Source organism: Balearica regulorum, chromosome 5, assembly GCF_011004875.1.
Source record: "Balearica regulorum gibbericeps isolate bBalReg1 chromosome 5, bBalReg1.pri, whole genome shotgun sequence".
In the NCBI taxonomy this organism is placed as follows: Eukaryota; Metazoa; Chordata; class Aves; order Gruiformes; family Gruidae; genus Balearica; species Balearica regulorum.
In genome coordinates this window covers 24,781,859-24,801,722 of record NC_046188.1, presented here as the reverse complement: position 1 = coordinate 24,801,722, position 19,864 = coordinate 24,781,859, and the positions used below count along the sequence as shown (strand labels likewise).

Here is a 19,864-nt window from a genome sequence, read left to right as displayed (position 1 = left end):
TACCGTTAGAACTTTCCACAATTTTTTGTTCAAATCCAAGCTAGTAAGCTACATTACGGCACCTCTCTCCTGCACAGTTTATCGACATTTAAGTCCCACAGAATTTCTTTGCATAAGCATTTCCTGAATTCTAGCTTCCCTTCCGACATTTTTCAGGAAAAGTAAGTGACTGACTTGAATGGATAACACACAAGAATGTCAAACTAACTGTGACAGCAAGGATTTCGGAGCACTCAAGAACATTTTTTTCTAACCTACTTAAAACGCTCCAAAGTCATGAGATTTCCTTATTACTATTCAATTAAAAGTTTGGCATTCAGTAGTGATAAGAATGCATAGTTCATTTGCTATTGGGGGGGGGGGGGTGCCTTTTCAATAATCTACGAAAGGAAAAAGTAGAACGTATGATAAAGGTAAGAGCCAGTATTAGCATTTCTTCCTGTTTTTCACAAGAAATGCAAACATGGTACGGGGCATTTTATTTTTGGTGACAGGATAAGCAAGACAGAATATCTGTTTGAACAAATATTATGGTGCCTAACATTCGTATTACTGTAGCAAAACTGGAAGCAGTTCTGCCAGCTTTTTAATAACAACTCAAACAAATGGGGACTTACAAGCTTTTACTTACAATGCTCAACTGCAGGAAGAGTACTTTTTTTCTTTACTTTCCTATTTTAATGATTTAACAAGTTTGTCCTTTCAGTTTGGACAAAAGGAACCATCTAGGTCCACCCCTTTTGCATCCTCCTACCAGAAGCTGCACAGGAAAGATGGAGGCCAAAAGTGCCAACTTCTAAGCAGATATAGTTGCACCTAAGCCCCCTTCTGATTTGCCTGTGCATAATGACATGCCAAAAAGACACAACGATATTAATTATCATCATTTCAACTATGGAAAAACAAACCAAATTCAGCCAGTAAGCACTCCTCCAGAGAATCACAAGTAAGTCCTTTCTCAGCAAAGACAGGCAGCAGGAACAAGATTTCTATGAGCTGACACACACAGAAGGGCAATTACTTCTTCCATATTCCTCTACTTAAGTTTAGTTTTGAATTATTTCACATGTGCCAGGTCTTCTCTGAAGGTCCTTTGCCAAGAGAAGTTAACTGGGGTAGTAGGTCAGCTAAAACAAAGCTGTAATCCCCTAGAAAATCATTAGTTTTCTGAAGCTACACAGCTCTATCCTTCCTTGACTTCAGTGTCTCCCATTGTTCCAGGCAGAAAGTGGGTTTCATCAAGGCTGAATCACTAACAAACTGGCCACTTTTACAGTGGAGAAAAACATCTTGGTATTGACAAATGCATTTGAGAACTTCCTTCATATGTGAAAAGTTACATAACTACTGAACTGTATTACAAAGCAGTGATGTGCACGACAGCACTCGTAGCAATACACTGAGAAGATCCCAATTCATGACACAAAATTGAAATAATTAGCTACAAGTGTCTGAAACCCTCTGCTACATCACATGTAGAGGGATGGGGGAAGTGAGAAGATCAAAAAGGAACTCTGGCACATTAGAAGATCAATACTTGAGGGACTTGTACTTGTTATGGCTAATTATAATCTACTGAGAACCTTTTAAGCATTTTCAACTCCTCCTAACCATCTTTGCATGAGAATTCAGCTTTGCAGTAGTTATTCAAGCACACTAACTATGTGACCCAGGAAACAACTGAGACTTTAGCCAAGGTTCTTGGCTAGGAGCATAGGCTGGAAATGAGTCATTATACCAACTCAAGCAGGTATGCCTGGGCTGATAAGAGTCCAATCTCACCTCAGATTATTGATCAGATAGAGCATGTTTTATTTTGAAACCCAAGCTGACAATGCAGGAATAGCAACAAGCTCAACTGGCGAGATAAAGACAATCACCCACAAGTTGACACCACCAAGAGATATAACGCAAGCATGATCTTACAAGCCAACAGTATAACTAAGTTTAAAGTGATTTGACTGGGAAGTAGAGAAGTTCTCTGAGCCTAATGGATTATGATAAGGAAAAAAAGATGTCTTAAAAGGCAACAAGAATTCAAGGAACAAATTATGGGTAAGGGAAGTAAAGGTCTAATACAGGACACTAGCCTTAGTTTTTGGGGGTACCAAGCTGTAGGATTCTAGCAAAGGGATCTAAGTGAGGCTTCAGCTTAATGCCAGCCCCTTTGTTGTCCACCCTGTGTCCGTCCCCGTCGTCCGTCCGTCTGTCCCCTCCAATAAGCCACCCTCAGCTAACTCTAATGAGAAAGTTACCTGAAATAGGACAGGCAGGAAGTGTGATTTTGGCTTAAATCAAAACCAGATTGTCTATTTCCTCAGTAATCCTAACCCCACCAAGAGGTTCTCATGACCTATGCATCTGAGAATACAAAAAAGAGAAATGGTAGGGATTTCGTGCCTTTATAAACTGGTACTGACTTTTGGAGTTGAGAGCCCTCTTTTGGAGATGGCATACAGGACGAGATGGTTTGCCTGGTTGGTTTGGGGGTTGGTTGGTTTGTTTGCTCCCTGCCTCCTCCCTCCCACCCCCCGCTTCTTTCTAGCGTGACATTTCAGATAGAGAGTAGAGAGGACAGTATACCAAAAAGGCCACTTGAATTTCTCATGAAAATTAAATGTTTTCAATCTTTGAACCAAGAAAAAGCATCTAGAGAGGGAGGGGGGATGAAATCTATCAATCCACAGTATTTCAAGTTTTTGGCACATGGAGCCACAGTGCTGTGCTGCAACACTGTCCTACTGCTGGAAGCAATCACTGTCACCTTTAAATGGCCTTCAGAGCTTGTTGCTATTTTTCCATCAAGTTCTCATCCTATTTCAGATCTAACACTTTCTAACCATAACAGACCCTAAGAATATCAGCCTGAGATGGAACAGTTTCATTTGGAGGGAAAATATTCTAGGAGCGAGATGAGTCTTTCAGCAATCCTCAGAGTAAGCATAGTCAAACAACTGCAAAGGTTATACTGTTTCCAAAGGAGGGAGCAAAAGCAGCATGGTTCTTTTATTTGAATTCATACGAACATAGAATGGTTTGGGTTGGAAAGGACCTCAAAGATCATCTAGTTCCACCCCCTCTGCCATGGGCAGGGACACCTTCCACTAGAATAGAGCTAAGAAATCCTAAACAGCTCCATTCCTGTCGATTTAAGCCTAGAACACATCCCCTATTAATAAGGTGATCCCTGATGAAGAAACCTAAGTACTAGTGATCTCCCAGAAGCCTGAAAGGCATCGCAATTTCAAAAAGGAGTGAAACAAGGGAAGAATAAAATCCTCCCTTGGGGTGCAGCACCTTAGTATAGGTGATTTGGGAATCCAATATTTCATCATACTGTAAATTAATATTACAACAAAGTGAAGGTCATAACAAGAGCTTTGTAACCATTCGCTTGGGGCACAGTGACATGCAAATGCAGTGATTATGCTGCTTTTAGAGCCAAGTTTTCATAGCGTTGCACCTAAGCTAACAAATGGTGCCATGAGCACCAGCCACGCTTATCTGCAATTCACATAATGTGTTCCCTGATAATACACAACTGACTCTGAATGGAAATCAAGCAGACAATTGCAACAAATTTCAGGCTTCTAAAAGGAAGCAGAAAGACTAGTTCCATCTCGCTGCTACATGAGTCAAGAAAAAAAAAAAAGCAGCAATAACTGGGTAGCCTTCATACATACCATCAGGAGGCCTCTGATGAGCTATACAGATGCTAAGACAACATTGAGCAAAAGACCTCAGTTTACTGCCCCTGAGATACTCCTACAGCTGGATCCCTGTGAACAAATGTTTGAAAACCCCAGATGCTAGAAATACATCCTAAATGGGCAAGGTACTGAGCATAAAGAGGTATGTTAGAGAGTTACCATCCCCATTTGCACAGGCAAATCAGACCAGAAGAAAGGTAAAAGTAGTTTTCACCCTGCCTATAAAATCCCACAAGCATTTTGCAGATTTAAACACATTGTATGACCAGACATTACATTAAATTGAGCATGCATAAATTGATTCCAGGGTAACCGAGAATTGTTAATCTTGCTGCTTACCCATGCCTAAAACATACTGATAATGCTTCACAGAGGATGTGCTACACAACACTGGTTTCCAGGAAAAGCCCAGTTGGATATATTTTAAACAAAGCCAAAACCCATCAGACTACTTCCTGGAAATGAGTACTAGCAAAGCCTGTCCCTTTTCACCCTTTTGTGTTCCAACAGTGAGTGAATATTAGGTTTTCCTGGAATCATTAATTTCAATGGAAGGCCCTAATAAATTCCAAGGAATTTACCCACCATCAGAGACAGTCCCAACACAGACCTGTCGGAAAGCCTGCTCTTTAGTTTGGTCACTTTTGGTTTCTAGTTCTGATGCACAGACTAAGATTACAATATTACGTGACAATTTAAGGAAGGATTTGCTCTACTGAAATAAACTGCCCTCCGAAACACACAAAAACTGAAGGTGGCATTTGTTTGTTTGTTTTTAATACTACATTTTAGACCTAAGTTTACCTTATGCTTTTAACTGTGATCACCTTCAGAAACACACCACAGAAAACCCATTTGCTTCAATTCCATGACTTTCAGGACAAGTTCATTCAGCCTTTTATGAGATACTTCCTCACACTACGTAATTTTTTTTGGTCACAAAGCAGGTCATCACAAACTGTTCAGCTACACAGCTAGTCCCATTGCCTTTGCTTTGAGCTTTTCACCTAAACAATTACGAACTATTTCATAAAGCTAACCCTTAAGAAAATCATAATCATCTAGCTGCCTCTTCAGAATTTGAATAACAAAAATGTTACTTTCCACACAGAGGTCACAAATCTGCCAGAGACTACCCCAGAGCTCTTGTGATTTGCATGTATTAAAAAAAGTGCGAGTTTCAAGCCTTTTCTGTGCACTAGTATCTGCATTCCCTTATGAAAAGATGATAGCGTTGTCAGCCAGCAGCTTGAGAGATTCAAACATTTGAAAATCATGAGAAACTGTTTCAAAACAAGTCATTGAGCACACCCCCCCCCCCCCCACCAAAATAAAACCTGGCTCCCACACTAGATACGCTGCAATGTGCTCTCATCAATTCACTTGCAGGCAAACAAAGCTTAAAGCAGCAAAGTGTGAGGATAAGTACTGTATGTTCTAGACCTCACGTGATCGCTTTTCTATTTGTCTGGTATCGGAAACAGCTATTCCAACCTAAGCACTAGAAACATGATTTGGGGAAGTACACTAGGCTGCGATTTCTTCAACACCAAAACTTTTTTTTAAACAGGATTTCCTATTTTTCATTCTTACGCAATGTTCACTGGCACTTCTTACTAGCTCCATCCACAGACATCCTATGTACAAAACAAACCCAGAACACATGCATCTCCTCCCTGCAAGCCATGACCAACACACAAATGGTTTCAAGTCATCTGTCTGGGAGGTGTTACTTGTTAACAAATGTCTTTCAGGGCAAGAGGCAATGCTAAGTTAATTTATAAAAAATTTCAAGGCTAAATTTCTTTTAGAACTAGGATAACCAGTTGCTAACGAACTCTGTGCTTCGATGTCCTCTGTGACCATCTTTACTGATAGCCTAACACCAATAATATATTCCTAAATTAGACCTACTGCTCAAGGTCTTCCTTTTGTACACCCTCATGTAAGAGTCATGACTGTTCCCACCAAAAAGGACTACTGTAAGCAGTCTTGCACCTTACACACAGGTAACAGAACAAGCGTTTCACAAAACCCGTGCAAAGAAATAACAGCTACAGTATACAGTAGCTGCACCAACACTTCAGTCACTCCTTTATAATCCTCAAGAACCATGAGTAAAGACCAATATTTAAACCTTTATTCTAATGTGGTAGATTTCTGCAACTGTTTGACTGTTCTATACACAGAAAAATACAAAGCTGTCATGGTCTCAGGTGACATAAACCAGAACAGCTCAAATGACATAATCGAACATGTCAAATTTCAAGCTGAGATTTAGCCAGCAATCCTTATTCGGATACTGTAACTGTTAAAAGGGATCCAAGATTTTTACTTTCAGATTCCAGAAGTCAGTTTGGAAATAGTGTAAATTTAAACTCCTGTACTTTTAACTAACATGAAATACCTTTTCCTCATTAAACTCCTAAGAGAATGTTTCTATTTTGGAATTAAGTGCCTTGCTATGAATCAGCTTAATTCCACCTCACAACGTTCACACAAAGAAGCTACTGTGAAGTAATTTTAGGCATTGGTTAGTTACTGCATCTTAGCTAATCTACCATAAGATGACATGCACTTTACTCCAGTGCTGCCTCCAAATAAGCCTTCCTTTTCTTTCTTCCCCCCTCCCACCCTTGATTATTTGTTTGCATTAATGAGATGTCCTTCCTGCCACCCCCTATTTTCTACTAGCCAACTGCTTGTGTGGCTGCACAGAGAACCAGAAATCAGCAACTGGAAAACAAACGTTTTATAAGTCAGACTGGCTCCCCAAAGCAGTTGAGAAAAACAGAACCCCGATCAGCAAGAGTAAGCCAATTCACTCCCCCTTTGGAGCAAAGCTCACTGGTATTCACACTGTGCTAAGAGGGCTCACACTAAGAGTTAGCAAAAAATAGCTTGTGAATTGCAAGTTTAAACAGTAGTTTTCTTAAAAGTAATTAATTCTCATGAGGAATAAAAGACTCTAAAAATGTTTTACAACTATTCAAAATTAGGATTATCTATTCCAGACCAACTGCTGAAGCAGGCAAGACTTTTCACCTGGTAACAGAAACTTTTTAAAATATATCTTATTATGAATTAATTCTTTTTAATTGCTATCAGTGAGTCAGGAGTCAGTACATCATATTACTCATCAGTTAACCTGCTAGTGTTCTGGACTCCAGATGAATTTAAACTCATCCAGCTCGTGCTATGGTTCTCATCCACAAGCTTTTCTTTGCAACTGCCTAGGCTAAAGAGAATTAATAGCATGCTTCCAAATCAAAACACAGCCACCAGAGCAGCACCAGAAAACCTCCCACTGCTGTCAAACTTAAACCAGATCCTTTGGTAAGCACTTCTTCAGCTGCTGATGCTGGCATATGCAGTCTCTCCCCCCCCAAATCCCTGTTTCTGCAGCTGGGGCATCTCTCAGCATGTTGATAAAACTGTTGATGTAGCTTTGCAGTGAACCAGATGAGAGAACTGCTCTGCCAAAAAATAACCCAACTAAAAAACCCCATTATTTTGTTTAACAACACAGCAGTACTACCTTAACATTTGGGGCATTCAGAAGACAAGGAAAACCGCAGAAAACTTTGAACAACACTGCTCCCCAAAGAAATGCTCAAGCTATAGCCTCAGCCACATCATTCCCCACTGATCATTATTTCCCAGTGGTTACCTTTTGTTCTTCTCTTTCCGTCGCATTTTGACACTTCTCAATCTTCCACTGCCGCATGAAATCTCGCAGATACCCAAAGAGAGTGAGAACACCATAGCCTACGTAGGTCAGCACAGCAACCAGCATTGGTGTTTCTTCAAAAGCTTCATTGAAAGGCCTTTTGTATAATCCTCCATTGTGCACAACATGATTTATCTATAGCAAAAATTTAAAGAGAGAGGCAGTTGTGAGATATACATTCAAGAAGTGACAGGCATTTCAGAGTAGTCCCTGGACCTCCGATCAGCTATAAGCTCTGCGTCCCCATCGCCCAGTTCAAAGTATTTCCAGCTAGGTTCAGCCATTACCGACAAAAACTGTCAGTCTCCATATACAAGGTTGCTAAATTGTTGATATAACCAAAGTTACCAATTTAGTACAGCATAATCTAACATCTCATTAAAGTTTTTCAGTTTGCGAAGCTACATAGAGAGCATTGCTTACATCCAGGCCAACCAAAATGAAAACACTGCCTTCCCCCTTCACCAAGAACTAGGTAAACACAAATAACAGTGCAGTGAGGCTTCCCAGGCTCACTACAGGCAAAAGCAAAATATAGAAGTGAATAGTTTTATTTAAGATAAAAAAATGTATTCTCAGGATTATGAGAACTAAAAAAGTAACTGGAAAACATCAAAATAGACTCAACTTTGGAAGCCTACATTACTGTAACAAAACAAGCATAATCTGTGTCTCCATAACCATTAGCCTAAAGATGCTGATGTAAACACTGTACTCATGGATGAGGTGGACATGACACCACAGACAAAAAAGTCATTGTATACACAGTCTCAACATTGCATATATGTCAGCACACAGAACAAAGCAAGGCTTTCTGCATAAAATCCACACTAAAAGTCATCTTGCTACTTACATACCATCTCCTGAAGATAAGAGCTTGCCTAGCTGTATAATACATGTGTAGCAACACTGGGGGGAAAAACATCATGGTTTTAACGAGACTACTTGTTCAAAGAATTAAGTTAAAGATCAGATCTCAAAAGTCAACATATCAAAACATAGAAGCCCAGCCATTAGATGCAGATTGCTATCTGTATTCCTAAAGGTTATAGAATAGCTACCCTGTAATAGAATAGCTACATGTGAAAGAACACTCTCCAAAACATAAATCCACCACCTGTAGCATCAACGGTGACAAGTCTTACTCCTTGCAGAATAAATCTGTTTTTGCCAGTGCTCCCAGGGTTAGGAAAATTACGAACTATTAGGTAATCTAAGCAGATTAAGATTGGCATACAATTCTGTAACTCTCTGGTATCCAAATATATTATGAAGGATGTTGCCAGATATGCACACGAGCAGCCAGAAGACAAGAAGGAAACCAAGACAATAAATTTCAAGAAATGCCTATATTAATAATAACACCACGATGAAAAGAGGGCTAGAACAAGGATTTATCTAGGATGTTGCTCAAATTTCTCTGGACTGTATTCAAATTGCAGTTTATAGCCAGATATAATAAGAAATGTATTTTTCAAATATTCTAATGCAAGAAATATCAACACCTAGGAAAGAAGTTGATCCTAAATTAATGAGAAAAGATAACAGCAAGTAATTAATGAGGAGTGGGGGCCAGCAGACAGAACACACACAGTTATTCACCTATGGCACTCATACTATCCTATGGGAAAGGAAGCCAGAGTTGCACTAACCTCTGTAACAGCTGATGAATCAATAAAAGCACACATACTTGCTGGCCTCACCAGACACTGCATTATTTGGAAAATGATACCTGCTCATCTCAGATGCCGAAGCAAGTCTGTATTTCAAGCCTGGCATTAATATCTTGAGAACAATTTTTCAGAAGCAAGGGTCTGCTGTTAGGATACAATTATGCTATAGCTATGCAGTCACTGAGTATAAACTGCACCACCACCTTCCTCCTGAGACTCCTTTCTACCTCTTCCCTTTTGCCCATACAGACATCCAGACAGCTGCAGAGCAAAACAAAGTTTCAACCACAGCAATTCCTCAGTTTGGTCACTGTAGTTGTGGGGACTTTAGAATTGGTGCAAGCGTGGAAACGAACCAGCAAAGACACCATAGGATCTTCTCCTTTAGCAGCAGCACTTACGCCAGATGCAAATAACTAATTTGCAGTGCTTTGAGGTCAGGTTTAATATTGAAGTAGTTTTAAAAACAAACTGCGTACAGCCATGGTTTAAGTTAGAAAATTATCATGCTTTGGAACAGGTGTAGGAACACTTGCTTACTACATTGCAGCTCAGATGATGGCAATTTAAAGCTTTAGCAAAGGCCACAGGTTCATACACTGCTTTCTTCAGGAACAGTGCCAGCCAAAGGAACTGTCCCCACCCTGCTCACTCCCACTTTGAGCCATCCGCACCACGCTCTGGCGATAGCCTTACACAACTAAAGCTAATCTCATTTTCAGTATAGCATCCCTCCAACACTGAACTGATCCAGGCTGGAAATATAATGGTTTGCAGAAGGTTATTTATTAGACCCTAATAGTTCTTACAGTACCACTCCACAAACTCATTTGATCAATCTCCGCAAACAAGAACCAGCAGCTGCTGGGAGAGAGGAGGGACAGCAGCACCGTGGCAATCGACAGACTCCATGAGCCAACGCTGCAGAGGAAAATCCATGAAAGATTTCTCTTCTCTATTACTCTTGAGGTTGCTTAACTGTATCACTATGGCTCCAATTCATGAAACTATAGAAATTCATTGCATCCAGATCTGGGAAAGATCACGCACCAAAGCTCCAATTACTACAATCTCACAGCTTGATGAATTAAAGTTGAAATTTGGTGTCCTCACACTGACAGACCAGGCTGTGAATAGCAGCTATTCAGGAGCGGGCACATGACATACCTGTTAACTGTGGCTGTCTACTAGTAGTTGATTTCTGGATAAGCAGACAGAAAACTAGTAGTGACTACTTCACAAATTACCTAGCCATCTAACAGAGATCTCAAAGCTTTTAATGTCTTTCCCAGGTAATGGGAAGTTCATCTGGAGGAGATGAAAGGCTACATCCTAAAGGTATGGATCTGAGGTTAACTAATAGCAAAAAATAGCTATTGGAAAGAAAACCAAACCAAAACAAACACAAACTTATACACAATTTTAATCACAGTAAAAGCATTACAATTTTTTCCAGGTCTTTAGAGGTGCCTCTGCATGTGTCAAATGCTAAAACTAAACAAGTTATTCCACGTGGTCAAACCCAACATGTGACTGAGAAAGGCCCTTTTGGGAATACCTGGATTGATTCAACACATGCTCCAATTAATTTCACCTCCCAGTGTTCTTCTACCAATGTGCTTATACATACTTACACTCTCACCTCAGCTACCACATAAGCCAAGAAGCTTCTATGCTGTCCTATCTCAATTAAATATTAAAGAAATACTCTGAATGCAATTCCACGGACTTTTCATGAAGCATACTATGACTATAAATACACTCTAGAATTGCCTACAGAAGAGACATTCATAGCCACATTTTGGATACAAGCCTATTCTTTTTTTCAAGAATGCCTTATGAATCTGCACATTAGCCTTCAAATAAAAGCTTACACACTGTAAGCTGCAAGCCTGCTGTCAAAGAGCAGCAAGTTCAGTTCCAGAAACCAAGAAAAAATGTGGGTACAGTTTAGCGATTCATTTCCTTTTCTGGGGGGAAGTGTGCAAGATTAAGACTTTTATGGTTTCAACAAGTCTTACGATAAAAAAAGTGAGCCATCACCTTTGAACTAGAATATTCTGCATATCTAAGTGGAGACCACAAAGAAAAGTCAAGGTTCACCCTAAGCATGTGGTTCAAAAAAGCAGGTGTATGCTCACATACATCTCTCTTTCCTGTACTGCCCAAGACCACATGTACACAGAAGAGCACTGTCACATTAAGAAACTCAACTGCAGGAGAAAAAAAAAATAAGCAGCAGAAAAAAAAATTTAAAAAAATCAGAGAGAGCACCACCCATCTGGTTACAGAAGGCAGCAAAGAGATGGCATTCTGAGTCAGCCACGAGTAAAGCCTGGGTTGGGCCAAGCTCTTGGGGAAACAAATCACATAAAACTGTATTCTAACAGTTACTGAGCAGCAGCATCATACAGCTACAGGTAGGAAGGACTGCACTGGTCTAAGGCAGAACACAGCAGGGAGTCTGATTATAATCATCTCTCCAACCTGGCAACAAACAGTTCCAATTAACAAGATGTTACATTACAAAACTGACTTCAGAGTTAGTTCATCCTGCGAATTAGAATCACTATAAGTAGCGTGGCAGCACGTCTAATACAGACAGAGGATGGGATTGTGGATGTACACATGCGCGGCACAGCTACACCCAACCTAATGTTCTTACCCAAACACTGTACAAAGTTACACTTTAAAGACCATGTTGGCCTCCAGATAGCATCAGATCTTGCCATGCCTTAAGGTTAAGCACCATCAGAATGAGACTCCAGCTCCACAGACAGAAGAGGTATTTCTGCCTATCCTGAATTATTCAAATTCTTTACTGACATACATGGAAAACATCTCACATAATACCCCTTTTGCAGTTACCCTCGCATGATTACAGGTCATCTGGCATTAGGGACAGAACAGTGTAATCTACACAAAAATAGTTCTCATTTAAGCCACCCACTGAGCATAAACTCACACTAGAATGTATCCAATTGCATGCTTTATTGATTACAACCTCCACTATCATATTAGATGTGAAGATAACTCTTTTATCAGAGCATTAAAAAATTGCAATTCATAAACAACAGTTAGCAGTAAACTTGCTTTTACTAGTACTGTTCACCATTTTCCCTTTTCTAAATTTGGACAGTAGGATCTTCAGAGGACTACCATACCTCACCCTGTCACGGATTTACAAAGCAGGTAAAATGAAGCCAGCAAACAGATACAAATCTTAGCGTTAATTATGCTTTCACAGCCAGCACCCAAAACCTGACTTTCTTTTCACTGAAAATTTATTTGCTATACCTGTGTCAGCAGAGAACTTGGATAAGAACTCATTCTAAAAAAAGTCATCATGGTAGAAATCAGGAGATGCAAAGCAGCGCACAAAGCAGCCAAACACCCTCAGACTGAAGGGTACCTACTCATGCTTAACTTTCATTAACTTTCAAAAGCATTAGAGAAGTTTCGTGAGAAGACAAAAGCCATGCTTAAACAGAGACGTTTGCAGACACTGCCATAGACAACACACAGGATTTATCACAGGAATCTGGCACGGCAGGCATATATTTCAGGGAGAGAAGACGCTGCCAGTGCAACGCGCAGCACACAGTAAGAGTGGAATACGCAGTAACTGGTTATGCTCCTACCCCAGGAAACCACTAACACTCTGTATTAAAGAGGCTGTTTCATTTCATGCTACCAGGAAGAACAGAGTCAGATGAACCTGGCAGACCTTATGCAAACACCTTAAAAGGATTATTTATGCTGGAACACAACTTCACTAAATTGTTATTAAAATTCAGTAGCTTCTCACTGACACATACCACACACTGCAGAAATTTTACTAGCAGCTTTGCAGTTGGGTTTTTTTTCATTTTTAGAAACGTAATGTGGACTTTGACTTCAGATCTCAGACTGTTGTACGGGTAAAACAACGACCAAGTATTTACTACCAAAACCAGAATGAACTGATTTAAATCACATTTTAAGTTTTAAAAAAAAAAAAAAAAAAAATCCCAGGAGGGAAACTTGTTTTACAAAACAGACTTTAACACTCCAGTGCATTATTCCTAATTAAACATCTGTTCTTGTTGGCAGGTATTATCAAATATTTTGATTTGCAACTAGTTAACCCCAACAAATTTGGCATTCCTTTGTTAAGATGCACTTGCCATATCTACCCAAACAGTATAAATCTTCATAATGTTTAAGTGTTTGGGGTTTGGTTTTTTTCCTTTTAGCAAGTGAATGATGCAATTAAGTTTGAGGTTTTTTGCTTGCTACAAATTTGGCTGACAATTTGAATCCTACTGAGAATATACTTTTTTCTGACAGATGACCTTACTTTAAACCTAATATGTTACTGTATCTAGTATGTTCAGTAGATTTTAGATGTACAGCATTTTGACAGATAAGTCCTTAACTTCACTAACAAGGCTTCAATCTCCAGGCTCTCAGATACCTCTAAAAGCATTCCTAGTGTACTTTAGAATTCGCTCTCACTTATTTTTACAGACATTAAACCCCGTTACTTCCTAAACTTTTCAGCTCCTGCTTTCTCAACTGTAAGTATTCTTCAAGACTACACTTTTAAATTAAAAGTGGATTCTTTTCTAGGAGTGATTTCTTAATGAAGGCAAAGAAAAGATTGGAAACCTCGCTGAAACTGGGCCAATGTTTTATGCTCCTCCTAGAGAAACTGAAGTCAGTAGATAATTAAGAAAAAGGGTTTTTCCAACAAATTGAAAGCATGATATTTAGGAAAACAACGTTTCTACTGTACAATTAAGACAGGAAAATACAACATGACATATCACTCAAGTGACTCAAGTTACAATAACAAAAAATGAACTTGCATACATTTATAACAATTTATTATAGCACTTAAGGCTTATCACCAGCTAAATTTGAAATGGCCGTCCAATACAACGGAAGGAATTTAACACTTCAACTAAACTGACTTCTCAGTAGCATTTATTCAAATCTAAGAGAAGCCAATCACATCAACTGCTACCAGTGGTGTTTGTTTTCATACCAGTACAGATACATAAATTCTCAACAACACTGGCACATCTACTAATTTAATATGATGGCCTCAAATATTCAGGTAGCCAGATAACATTGTGTAGCAGCTATTCCTTCCACAAAGGCTTGTAGTCTTTTATAATTAATTTTGGTATCAGAAAAGTATCCTCATGCACATCAGAAACAGAGTTTTGTCAATTAAAACATCTGAAGGAGACTGCAGTCTTTCTGAGATCAACCAATTTTCTACTCCAATTTTATGTTACTGACACAAAAAACGCAGTCAGTCAAAAAGCAAGCAAGAGGCAGAAAGTAATAACTTCTTTCCCCAGGTCTGATGCAAGCCTCAGAGTAAATGCTACAAGCTTTAAGGTACACATTTTTATAAGGGTTCAAGGATTAAATGCTGATGTCTAAACCTGGGCAAACTCTCCTGCAATCCATGAGTTTATCTCTGTAACATGGAACAACCAAGGTTGGAAGGGACCTCCAGTGGTCATCGTGTCCAATCCCCAGCTCAAAGAAGGTCTAATTACGGGTTGCTGAGGGCCATGTCCAATCTAGTCTTAAACACCTCTAAGGATAGAGATTCCACAAACCTCTCTGGGCAACTTCTTCCAGTATTTTAGCACCCTCAGGAAAAAATTATTTTCCTTTTACGTAAACAAAATTTCCCATTCTTACAAATTACATCCATTGCCTCTCATCCTATTGCCACACACTTCCAGGAGTTTGGCTCCATCTTCTCTATATTCTCCAGCCAGCTAGCTGAGCCTTCTCCTCCTAAGGTTGAGCAAACCCAGTGCTCTCAGCCTCTCCTCGTACCTCACGTGCTCCAGTCTCATCTGCTTCTTGGGGGCCCTCCACTGGATTCACAGATTCATGTGGCTATGTCAGCATCTTTCTGGGGAACTCAAAACTGGACACAGCACTGAAGATGCACTCTCACAAATACTGAGTAAGGGGGAACGATCACTTCCTTCTGAATAAGTTCATGAGATTTAGTTCTTTACGAGCAATTTTTTTCTTTTTATCAGAAATATTTGCATTTTAAGTTACACACAGATGTGAAAAAAACCCCATAATTCTGTACTCAAATTCCTTTTTATACCCATGGATAGAACAGTTATTTAACATCTTTATCTTATCCTAATCTTCATCTGAAACAAGGGTTTATTCACATTGCTGCTACCACTAACTCACTTAACAAGAAAACCTTCCAGTGTTGTTTGCATTCATCTTCATAAGTGTGCTCCTCCAAAGAATTTACACTAACCTAAACTCCAGCAAAAGCACCTATAAAATCAAGGTGAAGCCATCATTCCCCTGCATCCTGAAGGATGTCACGATATGAGCCTACAAGCAGTATGACTGCTCTCTCTAAAAAACCCAAACACACATCACAGGACCACACAAGCTGTTTTTAGCACATACACACCAAAGCTTTCAGAAAAAGATATTTACACTGTCCATTTTAATAGCTGTAAGAATTCAGGACTTGTGACACTTTTAAAGGAATGCAAATCCCACAGTCCTCCCACTCTCTTCAACAAAACTATTCCTTGTTTTCCTGAGGAAGTAGTATGAGACCTTGTTTACAAAAGCACGTATTCAATAAGCTATCTGGAGATTGCTACAGTACGGCATTTGGAGACCTTCTAGAAACATCAGGGAAATTAATATTTGTTTATATCATTCCAGCTCCTATCTAACTGACTTGGAGATATCCCACACAACAGAAATTAAGAACTTGGTATCTAAACCCTATATTCCAACTATTGTCTTAGTTTGCGATTATTTCTTCTTCAACTTCTAGAAGCATAACAGAACCATTCTAAAGTGAGCAGCTCAATTAAGGAGTCCAAAAAAATACATTACTAAAAATCTGTTCACAATAATAGCTAGATTCCAATAAATTACAATGGAAAATAAGGACACCTTGTCCCATTAAATATGTCCCAATCTATTTTAAGCAAGAAAAAATTTTTCAGATGCAGTACTAGAAAACCATTAGCCATTTGCTTCAGAGCAAAACACTCCAATGGAGAAATACATTCCAGTTTAAAATCGCATTGCAGAAAGGAAAAGCAATTTTCCCTACACTCTTTATTATTCCCACAAGTGTCTTGATAGATCCTAAATACCATTTTTCTACTGAACTCACTTAACTCGCTCTCCAGCAGACCAGAAGGACATAAAAAGTAGAAACATGCACAACTTGAAGAGGTAACTTCACTGTTCTTTTATTTAGATTTGCTTTCTTTCTCCTGGCTGCGTTCATTTCCTCATGCCATGAAAATAACCTTTGAGATGTCAGGCTTTCATCTTACATAGTGCAGTATTACACTGAAGCATCAAATCAGTTTTGAACCCATCCATAGATTACTATTCTCCCTAACCACGCACTCCCTTAACTGTATACGGTCAGAAATAAGTCACTTTTCTTCAATATCCCACAATTTTTAATTGCCACATGAGTCTTCAACCTCTTTTAATTAAGCTGCTTTTAGCAAGATTGTTGCATTCATTGAATTTGAATCTCTAAACAGATTAACTGTTAACAGAACCAAAGTAATTTGAACACAGGACTTGCCAGGAAAGCAAAAGAGCTGTTATTTATCTTAGTATTTCAATAGAATGGTTTTTTAATATGCTGAAACCCTAACTTCAAATGATTAGTTTCTTAGCCACTGATAGTATTTCATTTATGTCCAAGGCAGCCAAAGTCAGGACTGTACAGTCTTAATAGGCAGCAAGTTCCCCTCTCCTCTTACCAATGGAAAGGATTAGCAGTTCTGATGCCACCAGGAGACAAAGTAATACCACCTATTTAAAAATTAAGGTGAACAATTTCACCCTCTTCTGCTCATCTGGAATAACAGTAAGGAGCCCACGTTGTCAAATACCAGTCTCTCTCTCTCTCTCTCTGGAGGGAGGGAGTTGCAAGGAAGGCTTGAAATCTGTGTCATAAGGATAATGGCCTTGAATCTCTTGTAAACTCTTCTTGAATCTCTGAAACTCTTTTTTTTTTTAGGGTAACACCCCCTCCCCCCAAACCACAACAAACCCAAACAAACCAAAAAATTCCAAAACTTACTCAGGTGACAACAACAGAGATGTCCTAGGTAGAGGCAGACTCCTTTTTTCACATAGTTACAAATGGGTAAAGCATTCCAGCACTATCAAGCCCTACAGGAGGGCGCAGTGATGTACTACCCTGTCTCTAAGCTCTCCTCTCACAAGCTCCAGGCTTTTCCAGAAAAATCGCCAGTGACTGCAACACTTTTTCCTCATCCTTACTTTTCTGGTTTTTTCCACTAAGTAGGAATTGCAGTCTCGCATGTAAGCTGCCTCCTTTTTGGTACTTAATTACTTTGCATTCCACAGATCTCTTAGATTCTCAAGTGTTGTATGTGGTACGTACATAGTATAGACATATGCATACATAGACAAATATATTCAACACAAAGTAAGCATTAACATGTTTCCCTTCTCCTGTGTAAAGGCCCAACAACCAAAATTCAAAAGCCAAAAGGCTTTTGTCAAGTAGCCAAATGTGTGATACCTCAGCGACTACATCTTTGGCAGCTCTAAGCTCCCATCACTGATGCTATTTGAGAAAGCTGTACATGCCTAGTACCCCTAAACAGTCACTTCTTCCAGTTAGGTTCTAACATTTAGACTCTCATTTTCAAAGTTAGCAATCTGGCCCACATAAAATTATGGAGAAAAGAATTCAAGACTCCTAATTACAAATCTCTCCTTGACCAGCAAGCAGCTGCCAGAAAGACACAAAACTTTCTTATACTCTTCTTACATCCTCTGACAATGCCGCTACACTTTGGCTTTTTGCTAAGACTTCTCATGACCACTTCTCCAGCGAGCCTTCCTCTCCTTTAGAAATAGTTATCTCAAATGCCTCAGGCTTCCACGACACATTTGAATGTAGTATCACACGCAAACTATGAACTGAATAGAATGTCTCATAAAACAGCAAGGTTTTTAAGCTTCCTCAGTTTGACATTGATGTTTTTTCCATTCACATGCTGCATCTCCCACGTTTTCCAGATAACACAGCTAACAAAATCCTTAAGAAAACAGCTTCCTTATGCCACTTTTTTGTTCTTCTGAAGCAGAACATAACTGCATTCAGACCTTCTTCTTTAAAAAAGCACAGAGAGGGGGAAAAAACCACTCAAAGAAGAACACTCACCACCACGCTTGGTCTTAGTGCAAAGATTTACACCTACAGTTTATAGCTGGCAGTACTTGGTGTTTGCAAGGCAAGACTGCCAGTGCCATAGTCCCTGAACCAGTACAAGCTGACCCCGCTGCCAAATGAAGGTATCGTACCCTCCTCCTCCATTTGTTCACTCCCAATACGGTGCTATGCCCTCCCAAGTGCCAGAGCAAGACCATGAGCTTCCATCCAGTGAAAGAAATACAGTAAGCGTCCCACATTAACTCAGGAAAAAAAAATTTGCTCTATCCTGCATCAATTCTCAATCTGGTTCACACAGCGAATGCACAAGCCTACACTGGAAAAACAGCAGGGGCAGCACAGGAGTGAAAACAAGGAGCAAGAGGAGGGATGGCAACGGAGGAAGGTTTTTCTCAAGCAGCTTTACGTGTCCAAGGAAACATGACGTATTCCATACTGCTAGGATTGCCTCCACGAGAACCATTAAGTACCTCACACTATAACACAAAAGTTTGGTGTTTTGCAGAGAAGTAACTGGAAGTCTGAAAGCGCAAATACACACTTGCATCACAGGGTGATAACAAGGCAAGATGGGAAGTGTCGCATCAACCTTTAACTCTTCTGTAGAAGGAAGTCCCTACTCAAGGCCACTTGTACCCGTAGCCCTGTGCATCACACCTGTAACAATAAAACAGCGGTGAAGAACTACTAAAATCTTTTCTTCTAAAGCACAGACCTAGTATATTGTAGCAAGGTTTGAGTTGAAAGCTCCGCTTCTAACAAAAGTTTTGCGGTAAAGGTACAGCAACGACCTGAGCTGCTTGACACGAAGTTGCCAGCCTGGCGATCCAACACCCACCAGGCGCTGCCCTCCCTCCCCAGGCGAGGGCCGGGGGACACCACCCGGGCCCCCGCCGGCCGGCGAAGTTTTGCCGAACTCCGCACCAGCCACACACCGGTGGCTTCCCGGAGCCCGCGTGCCGCCGCCGCGGCGCGAGAGGCGGGTGCAGGCTCCCCGGGCTCCCCAGCCCACCCGGAGCACTGGCGGCTCGCACAGAGGGACGAGGCACCGGGGACAGCCCCCGACCGCGCCGCGGGCGGCCCTACAAGCCCTGCCCGCCACCGGAGCCCCCAAGACGGGCGACTATCGCCCACCCCCCGCCCCGGTACCGGCCCCGCCCGGGCGGCGGAGGGCGCCCGCCGCGCACACCTTGGTGTCGGGCGCGGGCAGGCCGCGCACGTAGCCGTTGCGGAGCGCGCCGTGGGCTGCGCTGCTGCAGCCGTTGGCGCGGGGCTGGGCATCCGACGCCGCCGCAGCCCGTTCGGGCCGCTCCATCCCGCCGGTTCGGCTCCGCTGCGCCCGCTCCGCCACCCCCGCCCGGCCCGGCCCCGCCGCACCGGAAGCGCGACCCGCCGCTTCCCCCAATCGTCGGTGGAGACGTCACGCTCAGAGGCGGGCTCCGCAACGACGCAGCAGCGCGCGTGCGAGGCTGCCGGCAGAGGCCGAGGAAAGGAGGCGGGGCACAGGGAA

General features: G+C 41.0%; 1 protein-coding gene across 1 annotated transcript in view; it reads right to left on the bottom strand.

The window, feature by feature from the left end:
* The window catches only part of SPTLC2 (serine palmitoyltransferase long chain base subunit 2), a 77,765-nt gene extending 57,995 nt beyond the window's left edge, over positions 1-19,770 (bottom strand). Inside the window, exons 1-2 of the mRNA XM_075753766.1 lie at positions 19,544-19,770; positions 7,381-7,575 (exon numbers count right to left, since the gene is read on the bottom strand). Of these exons, the coding sequence (XP_075609881.1) occupies positions 7,381-7,575; positions 19,544-19,669 (321 nt within the window). The 5' untranslated portion in view covers positions 19,670-19,770. The remainder of the gene's footprint in view (positions 1-7,380; positions 7,576-19,543) is intronic.
* Between the last annotated feature and the right edge of the window lie 94 nt (positions 19,771-19,864).